Source organism: Suillus plorans, assembly GCF_016647745.1.
Source record: "Suillus plorans strain S12 chromosome Unknown HD556scaffold_45, whole genome shotgun sequence".
In the NCBI taxonomy this organism is placed as follows: domain Eukaryota; kingdom Fungi; phylum Basidiomycota; class Agaricomycetes; order Boletales; family Suillaceae; genus Suillus; species Suillus plorans.
Window position 1 is genome coordinate 167,471 of NW_024537429.1, and position 15,444 is coordinate 182,914.

At 45.7% G+C, this 15,444-nt stretch overlaps 5 protein-coding genes across 5 annotated transcripts; 2 read left to right on the forward strand and 3 right to left on the reverse strand.

The window, feature by feature from the left end:
• Positions 1-381: 381 nt before the first annotated feature.
• HD556DRAFT_1310159 (uncharacterized protein) lies at positions 382-874 on the reverse strand (the record flags this gene model as incomplete). Its single annotated transcript, XM_041300379.1, has 2 exons — positions 382-615; positions 773-874. 2 exons carry the CDS (start codon positions 872-874, stop codon positions 382-384), a joined length of 336 nt encoding a protein of 111 aa, XP_041157965.1.
• Positions 875-1,656: 782 nt separating this feature from the next.
• On the forward strand, positions 1,657-4,892 carry HD556DRAFT_1310160 (uncharacterized protein; the record flags this gene model as incomplete). Its single annotated transcript, XM_041300380.1, has 7 exons — positions 1,657-1,866; positions 1,937-1,957; positions 2,515-2,589; positions 2,669-2,851; positions 2,954-2,978; positions 3,064-3,367; positions 4,703-4,892. 7 exons carry the CDS (start codon positions 1,657-1,659, stop codon positions 4,890-4,892), a joined length of 1,008 nt encoding a protein of 335 aa, XP_041157966.1.
• Positions 4,893-7,502: 2,610 nt separating this feature from the next.
• On the reverse strand, positions 7,503-7,742 carry HD556DRAFT_1241160 (uncharacterized protein; the record flags this gene model as incomplete). The annotated part of the gene is made up of 1 exon (XM_041298172.1): positions 7,503-7,742. A coding segment is annotated over one exon (240 nt), but the record flags the coding sequence as incomplete, so codon positions are not given.
• Positions 7,743-10,219: 2,477 nt separating this feature from the next.
• HD556DRAFT_1445577 (uncharacterized protein) lies at positions 10,220-11,169 on the reverse strand (the record flags this gene model as incomplete). Its single annotated transcript, XM_041306959.1, has 3 exons — positions 10,220-10,354; positions 10,414-10,728; positions 10,786-11,169. 3 exons carry the CDS (start codon positions 11,167-11,169, stop codon positions 10,220-10,222), a joined length of 834 nt encoding a protein of 277 aa, XP_041157968.1.
• Positions 11,170-13,103: 1,934 nt separating this feature from the next.
• HD556DRAFT_1241177 (uncharacterized protein) lies at positions 13,104-13,447 on the forward strand (the record flags this gene model as incomplete). Its single annotated transcript, XM_041298175.1, has 2 exons — positions 13,104-13,218; positions 13,272-13,447. Coding segments are annotated over 2 exons (291 nt in total), but the record flags the coding sequence as incomplete, so codon positions are not given.
• Positions 13,448-15,444: the final 1,997 nt, after the last annotated feature.

The following is a 15,444-nucleotide window of genomic DNA, read 5'->3' on the forward strand; positions in this document are numbered from 1 at the left end:
TTCCGATGTGGTTGGCTCACTGGCAGAAGCTGGATAGACAGACGATCATTAGTAATTTTCATGATACAACTAATAATCACATGTTCGCCTCACAAGGCATTGCCAGATTGGTACTGTAGTTTTGGTTCACAGCCCTTTATGCAAGATGTGCCAGAAAAAGTGTGGTTATTGAGGATACACGACTCGGAAACACAAGATGCACGAACTGGTAGGTACTTAATAGTGATGATACAGTAGTGGGCAGCAGGATCATATTCATACTACGATAACAAAAGCGGACTAAGCTCAGTTGGATACAAGGATGGGATGAGCAAATGAAAGAACACGAGAAACAATTCAGAACAGTGCGGAACAGAACTTCTTTCTTCAATCACTCCTATATTAAGTACTCCATACCATGGGCGGTACGTATTCCGGCATCAGACGGCTTGCGCTCTTGACTCTCTGTGCCCAAGCTTCTTCCTCGTGCTTCAGGAGCATTAAAAGGTGAGTGTACTGTCGCACTCGATACCGTGACGCAAGGTAGCTTGAATACACCGTATCGATACTGAATTTCGTGAACAAGCTATCTTGCTCGTCATCTTCGAGTTCTATTCCGTCGAGCATCATCTTGCACTAATTTAGTGCTCGTGGTAAGATAAAATAATAAAAAGATATCCATACCATGTATGACTGCTTCTCTCGTCTGAGCTCATCAGCTTGTATGTTCAGAAAATTCGAAGGCAATTCAATTGGGCCTCTCCAGACACTGTCGACAGAATAGGATGATAACGTAGGCGACGATGGCACCAGTGGGGATAACAATGATGACGACAATGGCATTCTGATGAAGTTCCTCGTGTAAGTTGAAAGTGTAGGACTTAATGCGGTACATATTTAATCCGATATTTAATCAGAGCAGAATTCGGTGTTTCAAAATGCCGATACCGACGAACATCATGTGACAAGTACTACACATTTTAAAATGTTCATTACTCCAAATTGCACAAATTAATTCTTTGACAGTTCGACAGTGTGACATTGAAAGTACAACATCTGCTAGTTTTTCTTTCGAAAATTGATATGTTGAGTCCGGCAGAGAGTTACCGCACAGAAAAGTGCATTTTCTCTAGAGTTTGTGCACTTTGTCACATGCCTGCCACAATGCCTTTTCACACTCCACACTCCACCCATTTGTACAGTGTGGTAGATTGTCACGTCTGGGGCACATTTCTTTTATTGTAGATGATCCTGACAAGCATATGGCCCCGAAGAAATTTGTTTTAGTATTCTCTCATCATGTACAACCATTGTACCATATTCCAGAATTTTATGTGGTGATCTGACCTTTAGAGCAAGCCTTATATGCACAAAACTAGCCTCCAGCATCGATAAGTTGCCTATATGCGCTAGCAGACACGCTCATTAAGTCACGTAGAACAATACTAGATTGTCATGTATCTACCTAGTGGACATGCTAGGCAATAGCATGGGTAACCTGCAGGTTTTTGGCAGGTTTTGAGTATCTAGGATGGTAGCCCTTCATTCTGTGACGAAAACAAAAAAGTTTATGCAAAATGGTCCAGGATTGGCTGAAATATTGCTAGTCCAACAATCAAGGCTAAATCTTCAAAGCTCATCCCTCCACACATCAATCTTTGCAGGGGGGTACTCATAATGTCAAAAAACTTGCAAATTCATGACATGCTTGCAAAGATTGATGTGTGGAGTGTTTTGAACAATGGGGGAAAGGTGTCTGCCGATGATGGCTTTCACTTGGGCGTCCTCCTTGACCCATTCCTTTATGGAAGCCAATTCTGTGGCGGTGGGCTGTCCTGGCATAGTGACTTTGGGTGTTACACTGGTGTATTCAGCTACATCATTGGGGTCAGTGCCATCACTACAGTGATTCCATAGTCTTTTCCCGGCTAAGGCTAATTCTACTGCCCTTCACCAGCTTGGATATACATCTGTGCCAGTCAGTTCTACGATGTGATTGTATTTACCCATTGTAGTGGATAAGCAAGTGAATCGGGGTGATTGTGGGTTCCAGCTGTTAGATGGACCTTCATGATTTGATGAGTGTTATCCACATGCATACAGATGTTGAGCTTGTCTAGAGCTTAGGGCTCATAACCTATACGTGCTAGTGGACACACTCAGTAAGTCATGTAGAACAATACTAGATTGTCATGTATCTACCTAGCAGACATGCTAGGGCACATCAGTAAGAATTGAGTGCAGAAACAAGAGTGTCTACACACCTCAGTAAGTCACGTAGAACAATACTGAGGTGTCATATGAACAGGACAAACTATATACCATAAGAAGTGAGATTAGGTAAGAGACCAGGGAAACAATGTGCGGAGAGGATTCATGTGGTGAAGAAGCAAGAAGCTGTCAAGATAAGGTGTTGCAACTTGCATGCGATGTTGATGCTGATGATGTCAAGAAGGTAATACAATATCTAAAGGTAAAAGTCAAAACGTTAACATTGCCCACATGTCCTGTTGTACAATCTACTGGTAATCTCAGGACCTTATGCTCCAACCTTACAAAGCTGCGAGAAGATCACATTGTTTAAGAGCGAGCAGCTTCAGTGTCAAATTGGTGAGCAAGTTGTGGTATGTCTCAATTCAAACAGATTTTACCAAACAAAAAATAGCAGCATAATGCCACTGTACATCAGCTTCTTGCTGAGGCAGCACTTGAGGAAGGTACCACAAATGCAGACACTCACTATTTCAGAGATTTCAACATGGATAGTGACCGGGACAACATTGAGAAAGAGGACAAGCATGAGGAGGAAGGAGATCAGGAGGAATCAGAAGTAGGCAAGAGCATGTGTTGGGGTAACCCGTGCAGGTGGCAGGTGCGGGTACCCTTCGGGTATGGGTGCGGGTCTGCCATTGGGCTACCCACACCCTCACCCGCACCCTCGCTCGGGTTCTACCATCAAAACATTGTATATTAGTACCTGATCGAGAACTCCGCTGCATGTATAGTACCTACACCAAATTGAAACCTTAACAAAGCCACAATATTATTTTCATCCAAGTTTTACCTGCCCTACTTAAAAACTAGCCATGCACCCAAACATATTCATGGCCACTGCAAAACATGTCATGAAGCTAACAGACAAGGCTAAGGCAGCAATCGAAGACAGGCTCGAAGCTGTTGGCCCATCCAAGAAGCGGAAGGCAGATCCCAAGAGTGCGAGTGTCGCCTTGAACCACCTGAAGAAGACAAAACAAAACCCTCCCACTGGTACACCCAAAGATTCACTGAGCTCCAAGGATTTGACATCTCCACCCAACATGGGAACAGCCCCAGAACCTGGCAAGAGTTGTCATGCTGTTGTTTGGACTGAGGAAGAGGAAGCAGCACTGTATGATGACGACATTGTTGCTGATGAGAGTGAACACAACGAGTTACACAACCCAAGTCCGAGTCCGAGTCCAGCTCCAGAGAGTGCTGAGGACAAGCAAAGTATGATTCTATTATACAAAAAACACTACTAATTAGCTGCACGACAGAACAGCTCATGAAGGAATGGGTATCACCTGTTTATGCATTTTTTGAGCCCGCCCCCCGCATTGTCGAGCTTGATGGATGGTGTGCACATGAGTTCAAATGCTGTGCAGGAGGATGCAAAGCCACGATTCACTGATTCCTTGACAGAAAGGATGCAAGGTCCACTGGCAACATGTGAAAGCATGTTAAATCTTGCCGGGGTGACGAAGTCTTGCAAGCAGCCGATCAAGCAAAGAATGCTGCTGAGGTTCGGGTGAAGGTCATTGGTGGAATCCTACGAAATGGTTCAATTATGGTGTCATTCGAGAGAAAGGGAAAGGGAACAGTGATGTACTTGCATCGACAGCACACCCGGAATGAGACAAAGTATGATAACAGTATTTTCAATATTTTTGATGGCTGATACAGTAGTATTCAGGGCTGAATTCATTTGTTGGATCTCAGAAAGTTTGCGTCCATATGAAATTGTGCAGGACAGGGGATTTCAGTCACTCATGAAGATGGGTAGGCCTGAATATTACATACCGTCGAAGTCGACTGTCTCAAGGGATGTGTGACTCATTTTTGCATGAACGCGCCAGCGAATTGCTAGGATGATAAAGGTTAGTTTGATTAGTATTGTCTGGACATGAATTGAAACAAAAAAAAATATGTACTAGGGATATGCTGGTAAACTGAACTTCTCGACAGATGCTTGGACGTCCCCCAACCATTGTGCCTTTGTTGCTTTGTTGGTCCACTTAGAACATAACAGCATGGCACTAAGCTTTCTGTTAGATGTTGTTGAAGTAGCTAAGGTACAAAAATCACTCACATAAACCAAAGATGATGCATTGCTGATATTATAATAGTCGCATACCGGGGAGGAGCTCACACATGCATTTGAAGGTATCCTTGAAGAGTTTGGAATAACAGACAAAGTGAGCTCTCAGCTGACAATTTCATACAAAGAAATTCGACTTACCAATAACACGAAGGTCCTCTGCATCACATGCAATAATGCGTCCAACAACAATAGGATGATTGACGAGCTCGCTATGGAGCTCCTGAATTTTGGTGGATGTGCGGGTCACACCCGATGCTTCCTCCATACCGTGAATTCGGTTGCGAAATCTATTCTCCGTGAGTTTGATGTGAAACAGGTCAAAAATGGTGACATGATTGAATATGGTTCGGACGATGATGCAAGTGATATCGGAGACATGGGGGACAAGGGTGATGCTGCTGATCCCAGTGATATTGATATTGATTCTGGTGAAAATGACGAAAATATCGATGACGATGATGATGGGTTGATTGACGTTGCTGCGATACTGAATGTTGATGAGCGAAAAGAGCTGCAGGGTAGCATCCCAACTACTCATTCTCACCTTTCTTGACAACCTCCCAGCCACTAAAGAATGACACTTCCATCTGTTCTGTGACAACCAGGGTGTTGTTAATGCCTGGCACAATGGATGGAGTCGTAACTGGGAAACCAACAGGGTTTTTCGCAGAATCCACAAGTGGCTTGCAGAATACAATGGTTGTGTCTCCTTCCATCTCTGATATGTGGCAAGCCGGTACAACCCAGCTGATGTCCCCTCGCAGGGGCTCTTTCCATCCTCCAGGCTTCTTCTGCCCCCCATCACCTTGCCTCACGAGCTCTCTACATTGCTTGTCGACACTGATATCTCCAGTAGCATCTCCTCACAAGCCACTGCAGTTGCACACTATAGCTCTGATGCCTTGGTTGAAGAAAAACAAGATTGGGATTGGGGAGGAGAGCTCATCAAGTATCACAACAGCTGGAGAGGATAAAAATTCCTGTTTTGACTCCACTACAATATTATCTTTCCCTTCTAGCCCGAGCATGCCTTGTGCTTATCATCACTCACTGACTCCTTGACCCTCCATCTTAAGACCACATTGCCTTGCGTGAGACCAGCTGCACCTGTGGTCACCAATAACCAGCCGATCTTGTACAGACCACTCAGGCTCCCCCATTGCTCTCTCTGACTCTAATATCGACCACATATTCACTGTACTCACTCACTCACATGCCATAAACACTCGTGAATGCTACAGCTCTGGGTTGCTAGTCTTCCATGTCTTTTGTGACTCCCACAACATCCTGGAAGAACAACGCTGCCCCGAGTCATCTGTCTTGCTACTAGCCTTTGTAGCTAGCTGTGTGGGCTTATACTCTGGGAGCACCCTGGAGAACTATTTCTATGGTATTCGTGTGTAGCACTTACTCCATGGGTTACCGTGGCTCCCTGATCAAGCTCAAGTCACTCTCGCATTAGAGGGAGCAAAATGTTCTCCATTCACCGTTAAACTCTTAATCAACCTACGCGCTGTGCTTGATCTTTCCATGCCACTTCACACTGCTGTCGATGCTTGCCTCACGACATCCTTCTACACCGTTGTGAGGACAGGGGAGTTCACAGTCTCATCTCTTTCTTCCTTCAACCCACTCCATCACATTAAAGTGTCCAACTTACGCTACAAAACTGACCGCAATGGCTTCGAAGTAGCTACCTTTCACCTGCCGTGAACAAAAACTGCCTACCATGGGGAAGATGTATATTGGGCTGCACAATTGGGACCCACAGATCCCCACATAGCCCTATAGAATTATTTTCACATCAATGCACCTGAGGAATCTGCCACCCTGTTCAGTTGGCATCACCATACCAGAATGCAGGTCTTGATGAAATCTGTGTTCCTCAAGTGCCTGCAGGATGCCAGAAAAAGATTGGGTAGAGATGATCTAAAAGGCCATGGGATTCAGATTAGGGAAACATTAGAATATCTTTTGCAGGGGGTCCCTTTCGAGAGTGTCAAGGTGATGGGCCGCTGGAACAGTGACACATTTGTACTGGATCTGCGGAAACACGTTGTGGTACTTGCTCCATACTTACAGGACAATCCTGTCCTCGAACCTTTCATGTGTTATGCATTGCCCACTTGATTGCATCAGGAAATCATTGAGCAACAGCTGTGCTGATCCAAGTCGTTGGCCACCATTTGCAGTTGGTGAGTGTGTCGATCCTCACTTGAGCAACAGCCATGCTGATCAAAGTCGTTGGTCACTGTTTGCAGTATGTGAGTGTGTCGACGTCACCCACCGTTTGCAGGACATGAGTGTGCTAATCCTTTCCTGCCGTTTGCAGCCTGTGAGTGTGTCGATCCTGCTTCAAGCTCAGGCCATGCTGATCCACATTGTGTCCCACCATTCACAGGATGCGAGTATGTCAATCCGGCTTCAAGCTTGAGCCATGCTGATCCAAGTCATTTCCTGCCATTTGCAGGATGTGAGTGTGTCGATCCCACTTCGAGCAACAGCCATACTGATCAAAGTCATTGGTCACTGTTTGCAGTATGTGAGTGTGTCGATCTAGCTTCAAGCTTGAGCCATGCTGATCAAAGTCGTTGGCAATCGTTCGCAGTATGTGAGTGTGTCAATCCTCGTTCGAGCTCAAGATTTTCTCATTGATGCTATTATCTATATATTTGACAGGGTTTGATTTGGCTACTTAGTACATGCGCACTTGTTCCCCCCCCTTCCTCTTGAATCATTAATCGCATATTGGTTCCTGCTCCCACTATAGTCGTTTGTTTTCAGACATGTTTTTTTAATCGTTTTTTGGAGATTTTCATAGGACGCCTTGAACTCATGTATTTACCTTAGTGTACTTAGTCTACATCTCAAAATAACAGTATTTTTTGATCTCCTTATCTGCCTTAGTTTAAGGGAAAGTTCCTTATTTTAAGGAGAGCGCCTTATTTTAAGGAAATGGATTTATTCTCATCAGCAAAAAGGTCAAGTACCATTTGCACCCACTCACACTATATAGCGCTACATGGCCCCAGTTGCACAATATAGCATATGACTAAGGTACATATCACTACGTAGCTCCCTGTATCATCTACATAGCATCCTGTATCATATGCGCTCACAATCATAGCAATATAGCTGAAAATACAATTGCAACAAAAAATGCTCATGAGAGGCGCTCAAATAATTCTAGGTCAATATACTTGTTCAGATAAAACTGTTTTGGCTCATCGACGACTCCCTCACGACTGAAACATGGAATTAGGTGGCACGGACGAAGCAGTAGATCAGCCGGCAGAACTACAGCATTTGGTTGGTGCTGGCGTGACGATCTAACCAGCCGGAAGGTTTGTAAATCGCTATCGAAAGTCTGTAGCGGCCGAAACCAATGAATATAAAGGAGGGGGTGCGGGAATGTACCAAAACACAAAGGAAGGGTAAATATGGCCTTGATCTCTCCAACACGAAGCCCTCACTCCAGTCAGAAAATTATGGGCAACATAAAACAAGATTACTCACCTGATATCCCCTTGCCATTGTATAAAGCTCTTTCTTTGATGAACAGCGCAGTGTTAAATCTTGCTGGTACCGGCGGCTTCTTGGGTCTTTGGATTTGGAGTTACTGACATGGGGGTGAGCTGGTAAGAGGACCGTTATATATTTGTAGACATCAATGCATTCTTGCAGATTCAGATTTCCGTGTGATTGGATGGTCGGGGCGTGCTCGCGGATAAACGATTCGAGAGCAGGGATAAATAGTGAGGCACCATGGTGGTCAATCAAGTGTTGAATTGGCATATTGGGAAAATGGCAAGTTTTTGGGAGATAGTAGCCACGTGTGGCCGTCAGCATGGTGAAGCAGTGTATCTGACGAGGCATGTCATTAAACAGCTCTGGGGCGCCAGGGTCACTAGGAGAGTCAGAGTCCAAGTTGCTGATAGCTGAATCATGTTCACTGGCAGCTGAATCCTCATCAGCAGCACATTGGGATGCCCACCACTGCAAGTATGCGTCTTGAATTTGCAGAGATTCTTGCCGTCACAACCAGGTGGTCATTTGTATGACATAATCGTGTCGGTTACTTGCACGGTAAGCTCGTTTGGCAAAATCAATGTGAAGTCGCTCTGGAAGCTCAGTATTGAATCCATCTGCGCTCCCAAACAAATGAATAGACTCGGCATAGTGAATCATTGAATGAATCTTCAGGATGTTAAAGTGTTCCCGCACTCCAAGCTCGATGAACACGTTGTAGAGACTCATGCCTCTCATGGTGTGATATGGCACTTTCCACTAGGGAGTTCATTGCACGAACTTGCAGCACCATTCTGTGTGCTATCTGCAGCTATCCCTATATGAGGCGCAGCTTTCCCGCGCAACGCGCACCATGCGCGCACCATTCCCGCGCTTTACGATGTATACGCGCGCGCGCTTTCCCGCGCTTGATCGCCCTATAGCGCCAGCCTTCCAGAAGCATCCATCCACTGTCCACCAAGCTCTCTAGTGCGTGTATTTCCATTTCCCTTATTTACATATCATTCCACCTTTATTTTGGACCCTTACTTAAATATAGCTTTACATACCTTACTCGGTAGCACTTCGGCTCCGCGTGACAGCGCTTAGGCGCCGTATATAAGCGCCAGCATTACATACTATTAGGAATTTTCAAACCTTGCACTCTACCTCCCACTTACCCACTTACTACCTAGCAGAGTATAGTTGCAATCTATTCCTTGGTACCTTGCACTCGCATCTCTTGTCTCGCATCATATCACCACTTAAGCAAACTCACACTTACTCTCACTTGTTTCTGCTCACGCGCGCGCGCGCTTCCCGCGCCTCGCGCGCACCTGCGCGCTTTCTCACGCTTCGCATCAGCCAACCAGTAGCGCCTTCGGCGCGCACTACTAGATCCTTGCTGCACTCGCTTCCCCTTTAGGGTCGAACGCACTTGTCGTCTCAAGTATAGCAGACTAGGCAATGCGCGACCTTACAACATTTACAGATACAGTCAGGAGCTTTGTTTGTTCCTCTCTGTATTGTTGTTTCTACAACGTCCTTGTTGGCATGGAATGAGGTGAGTGCGGCTTGCATGTGGCTCAGCGTCTTCTCTGTGTGTGACTGGAACTGGGCGTAGTAAACAAAGTCCAACACAGCGTGCACCGCGGCAATCACCCTATTCTCAACTCCTCCGGCAATCACACCAAGGAATACACGTTGCAGTTCCCTATAGTCGGCTCCGGTCCATTGTTTTCATTTTGATATGCCCTTCTGAAAGTGACGCAGGCCTGGGTATGATGTCATTGACTTGAACCATACATCGAGTGCGTCCTTTCCAATGATGTCCGTGCACCAACTAACGATGTGATCTTTGAAGACACCCTTGTGCAACTGGTGTAGGATGTCGGGAGTCATACATTAAAATATGTCATTGTGCAGGAGAGTGGCCCAGAAAGGTGCATGTATTGCTCGTAGACCTAGCTCACTCTCAAATATTTCCCCACTCAGCTCGCCCCAAGAGTGCAGCCACAAGTTTTCGATTGTCGAATCTCATTTGCGGGGTGCAGATGGTCTCATATCTCCACAGTGGTCACGTCCAACAGTGCATTTCGGACACCGATTCTCCATGCAGCATGCTACCAGACACTGCTCTGGAAAGTCGGCAATATATGCAGCTACTATGGGGTGCATCCGCCTGACTTGTTGATCAGGGCAAGTCATATCAACTCCATCCTGCCCAGCACTAACTAGCAGCTCCAGCACCTGTGTCATGCAGTAGTGGAATAGGCGGTAACGTTCAGCTGAACGGGTGTCTCGTGTGAAGCACTCCAGCTTCGAGATAGGCAGGTAAGCAATTAGGATAGCTGCGTGTTTTGATGGCTGACATCAGATCTCTTTGGAGATGTTTCCAAGTGTCAGGTAGACAGGCCATACTTCCTGATCGCCGCAAAACTGCGACAGCGATGTTTTATCTGAGGCGAGGATCACTGGTGCAACCACAGCACCTTCTGGCAACCTTCCCTGTCAGAATGTATTTAGTACATCAATTTATAGCTATAGTAGTTGTGCAACAATCTGACCTGCATCTCCCACCACCAATCACCAGTCCACATCTCATCAAACCATCGTGTCTTGCCTTCCTCGTCTGCAAAAACTCTCTCTGGTGCGTATGATACCATGTTTTTGAATTGTGGGTTACCCATCAGCTCTCTAATGCAGTCTACAGGGTCCCGTAACCACAGTTCAAGCTCCTCCTTTTCATGCTGACCACCATTGGTGACCACATTCCCCTCGACAGTGATTTTCTTCAACTTCCATTTGGTCCCTTGTGGAAGCCGATCCATGGCTTTCATTAAGGTATATTTGCTAGTAAACGAAGTGTTCATATGGCTAGCCTGTTCATGTCCATGTGTAAGTCTCTCTTAGTTGTTGTTTCAAAATTGAGAGCTCACAATGGGTAGTTTCAAGAACTCATCAATGGCCGTCTGACCCACCCTCGCAATCAACCATTTCACCAAATGCCATTCCTCCTCATTTGCAAAGGGCGCCCACGGATCTAGCCCCAGAGCCTCTTGTTCAGCTCTGATGGTGCGGAACATGTTCTCAGCTTCGCCCAGTGTCTTTGCAACTTGACCTGGGTATGACTGAATATAACGCATCCACACATCGTGTTCGTCTTCCACCTCTTCAACATAAGGCTGCTGTTCCCTCCATGGAGCATCAATCAGGGATTCCGCCACACCATCAAAACTCCCCTCATAATCCGGCACCACATCTTCTTCAGCTGGTGAGTGACCTTGTTGTTTGCTGCTGGTATGCCTCCGGAATGACTCCATGTGTTGCCTGCATCCTGGAATATTGGCAATATGAATGCTAACTGCTCATGTAGATTTGAAGTTTGCCTTGAGGCAGAAATTGCAGCGGTGCGTACATTCCCGAAAAATCTGATTATCACATCTTTCAGCTGATTTCGCTCATGTCTCAGAATTATTATCATGGTGGTCCGTGCAGATCATCATCGCAAATTTTTGTATGGTGTGACTCCTGCTTGTGACTGTGCGCGACCGTGTTGTTGATTCACAACTGCGTCGCGTCAGTCTGTTGATTTGTTTTCTGTTGTTAGCTGGTGTGTTGATCTGCCCTCTGGATTCACATAAAAGGTGAGTCCCTCCTGATAACCTCATCTGCCATTTTTTAATCATCTTATCATCTTAATCTGGCCATCTGTTTGACTTGCTAATCAATCATGCCTCCTACAGGAATAGCTCAACAGCGCTGTGAACGCCGTCCTTCAGAGAGAGCATTGTACCAAGGTATGTGTTACAGTTCAAATTTCATCTGTAATCTGACTCACAATACATTAAGTCGAGGAACAGCAAGAGCATGATGGTCGCCAACAGGGCCTCTTGCAGAAAACCAAGACATCATGCAAGAATCGGGAGCCACACAGCAGTGATGGAAGTCAGGTATGTTGATCCGTCAGTCTACTAGCTACTCTCACCGGCTTGTAGTTTACAATTGAAGATGTGCCGCTTGCAAGTGCGACAGTCAATCCACTCAGTTTGAAGCCTCGGTTCACCAAGGTCCCACCACAACCTACCCCCACTTCACAAAGACCGTCTGGTGGCTGGAGTAAGGATACTCTTACCCAGGTGATGTCAAAAATGATATAAATGTTGCCCTGAACTGATGAGGAGTCACTTAAGGACTCTGGTTTCATCAACAGTCACATGAGAAAGTCTCAGGCTGTCGGCAGCCTTTGTAATGAGCATAGGCAGGGACATGTGAATACTGTGAGTCACTAAGTTATTGAACATTGTGTATCTACTCATTTTTGTCAAGATGCCAATGGGTGCTCGCAAGCTCACAGCTGCACGGGCAAAAGAGCTAATGATGCTCCGCAACAATAACCTGAGCGACAATGAGCAGGAGGAGCACTATGGCGACAGAGACTTCATTGATACTCGAGATGCTGATGTCAATGACTTCACAGATGAGACTACATACATGGACCAGAATGTCTCTGATGATGAGTGTAGGTACTGTTCGGTCACTTGAATAGCCACTGAATATTTTCACAGACTCTCACAAGGATGCAGGCCACTATCTGTCATCTTCCAACAATGAGTGTGATATGCCACTCAACCACAAACAGAAATGCAATTCCGAAGACCTATCTGAGGATTCACCTTCCCCACAGCACCATGACCAGTGGCTCCCATGCAAGATATGCAAGAGCAAAGGGCGTGTGGCAGCTCGTGATTACAAAGTTGCAGTCCAGCAACTTATCAAGTTCGCGATTGGAGACTTTCGTGGACGGCTTGCATCTGAGCATGCATATCCAGATCGCATGACTCAAGTATCATGGGAAAAAGAAGCTTGGAAGGAGGCCTATGTCTCTCTTGACGTTGAGATAGGATTCAATGGCGAGATCATCCAGATGGTATTTAATTTAAATTTGTCTGTGTTATTCATGTTGCCTAATCTTTTGTTCGAGATTACCCATCGCACGTCGCATCTCACAAGTGAGGTGAAAGCCAAGCTTCGACCTCTTGTGGAGAGCATTTACGGGTTTGACTGCAGCACCAGGGAATCTGTCAAGGCTAAGAATCGCCAACTCGTATGTGACCTCAAGGATAAGTTTGGACTATGTTACCGTGTGAGTAGACTATGTCCAGCATCCTGTCGCATACTTACATTAGTTTTGAAGGACCTTGGAGACAGAAAGAGCAAGACCCCTCGCAGTGGCCTCTTTTGAACGAGGTTGAATCAAAAGGGTGCTAATTTGATCTGGTACCAGAACAAGAGGGACGAAGGGATCATGTTTGATAAGTATTTCAGTCCATTTCCCATTCCTGCACTGGCCTTGTTATATACTGCGGTGAGTCATGCAGGTTCACTGGTATATTTATATGTTAACATGATTTGCTGCAGGCAGAATGTTGTATCGACGAATGGGCTGATGGCGAGCGGACTGATATCAGTTTTTCAGGTGGCGAGTACAAAGAGGTATATGATAAGCATGTTGCCAATCTTAAGAAGTTTGATGCGCGAACAAAAGAACATGGGATCCTCAACGCTATCCTCAAGGAAATCAACAATACTGGCAGGTAAGTCTCTTGCGATCATTTAGTCTTCACACATCTCAAACATTACAGAAAACATGCTAAAGTGGATCCGATTGAGGTTGTACATGGGGACTACCTATCTGATCATGAGATTGAGCACGCAGTTCAGGAATATATGCAGGGAGGCAATGACAGGAACGAGAGTGATGCCACGGAGGAGTCTGATGGTGACAACGAAGGCAAGCATGAGTAGGATAACTGTTTATTTGTTTAAATTGTGCTAGTAAATGGACTGCATTGCTCCCATTTGTTCAAGGGCCGCCTGTGCTATGATTTTGGCTGCATGGTATGTTATACTATGGAGTGATATAGAGTACTACATAGCATGGCTCTATAGTTGAGGTGCAAGGTACAGGATGCAATATCACACAAAAAATCAGATGACCTGAGGTATGTAGCGCTATGTAGGGGGGGGTTGCAACCAAGCTATGGACGCCCTGTAGCATCCATAGTGCTATGTTGCACCTCACATTTTTGCTGATGCTCCTTATTTTCAAGTGACCTTATCATGCGAATTAAGGAGAATAAGGAGCAAATAAGGAAAATAAGGAACAAATAAGGAACTCAGTGATTTCCTGATGTGGTAAGTGTCCACGAAACTCCTTACATTTGGGGCCAAGCTCACACTCAATGTGTTGTGTATCACTCCTTACTACAGGGTATCTCAGCTTAGTAGTTTGACCCTATAGTGGGAGGTTTCAAAATCGTGCTTCGGTCTAAAGCCCAAAGGCTTTCCCAAAAATACTATACCTTTGTTCCTGTTGTAGTCATACATCGTTTGCGTTGATTACTAATCAATAAAATTTTGCGTCTGAAAGTTCAAGCAATTCCCAGACTTTCTGGAAATTTGCGTGTTGTAAATATAGCGGCGATTGAAACCCTGAGGCCTGCCGAGGCTGGACCTTGGTAGCATCCACTAACATAATCATAGGAGGTCCACAGGTTTTTGATACTTAAGTTAATTCTCATATTTACCCTCGATCCCTTACTAGCCATCCTGTATTGGCCGCACTCTCACTGGTACCTCATGTGTACCTCCAACCTCATTACCAATCATGGTAGCCTGAGGCTAATGATCCAGCGACTCGAACAGCCTGAAAGTTGCCGCCCATCTCCGAACCGTGCTCAAACCTTGCCTAGTCTGTTCAAGTTGTAGTAAAAGTCGGTGTTTTGTCTTATTCACTATTCACTAATCAAAGCACTCGCTCAATAGGTTTGGACTTGTGCCAGTGAGCCCTGTGCTTCAGATGAGGCTGCTATCATCACATCTCGGTACCACTCCAAACTCAAGGCAAGTTCACAGTTTAATGACTCAGAGTACCGTAGACTTGGCGTCGCTTATGCAGAGTCCCACACATCCCTTAGGTTTTTTTACTTCATCATGCTGCGCCCACGGGCAAATTGGGGTTTAACCTGAACTCAGGAAGATGGCGTTTGAACCCCGATCGCTGCCAGCCCATCGCAGATCTACTACTTCAGGGAAGTATGCCAGCATCTTACCGTGATCGTGACCACTTCAGCTGGACTACAGGTTGCTGTTCGGCACCTCAGCATCCCCGTCTGTGCTGGCCTAGACTTGTGCCTTGAGCAGGAGGCGTGAAAGAACGCTGCCAAGCTCCACTGAGCCCAGTAAGGTGAGGCTGATTCGGATCATTTTAAATTTTAACACACAGCTGCATATCGCCTCAATGATATTCATGCCATATTACAGAGTGTGTACTAATTCATATCATACTGCTACTAATGTTTAAATATCTTTCATCCTGCAGCTTTGGAATGGTGGTCGTGCTTACCGCATATTGTGAGTACTGACCCTGGACTAGCACTACTGCCCTTAGTGAGACTGCCTTCGCCCAAAGTAGGTCTTTTCACCATCGTTAACCCATCCTTGCAACCGTGACTCATCCAAACTTTTGAACAGTGTTATCTCACCAAGGCAGTGGTGACGACGGCAGAGACCAAGACGAGTATCCAAAAGATCTC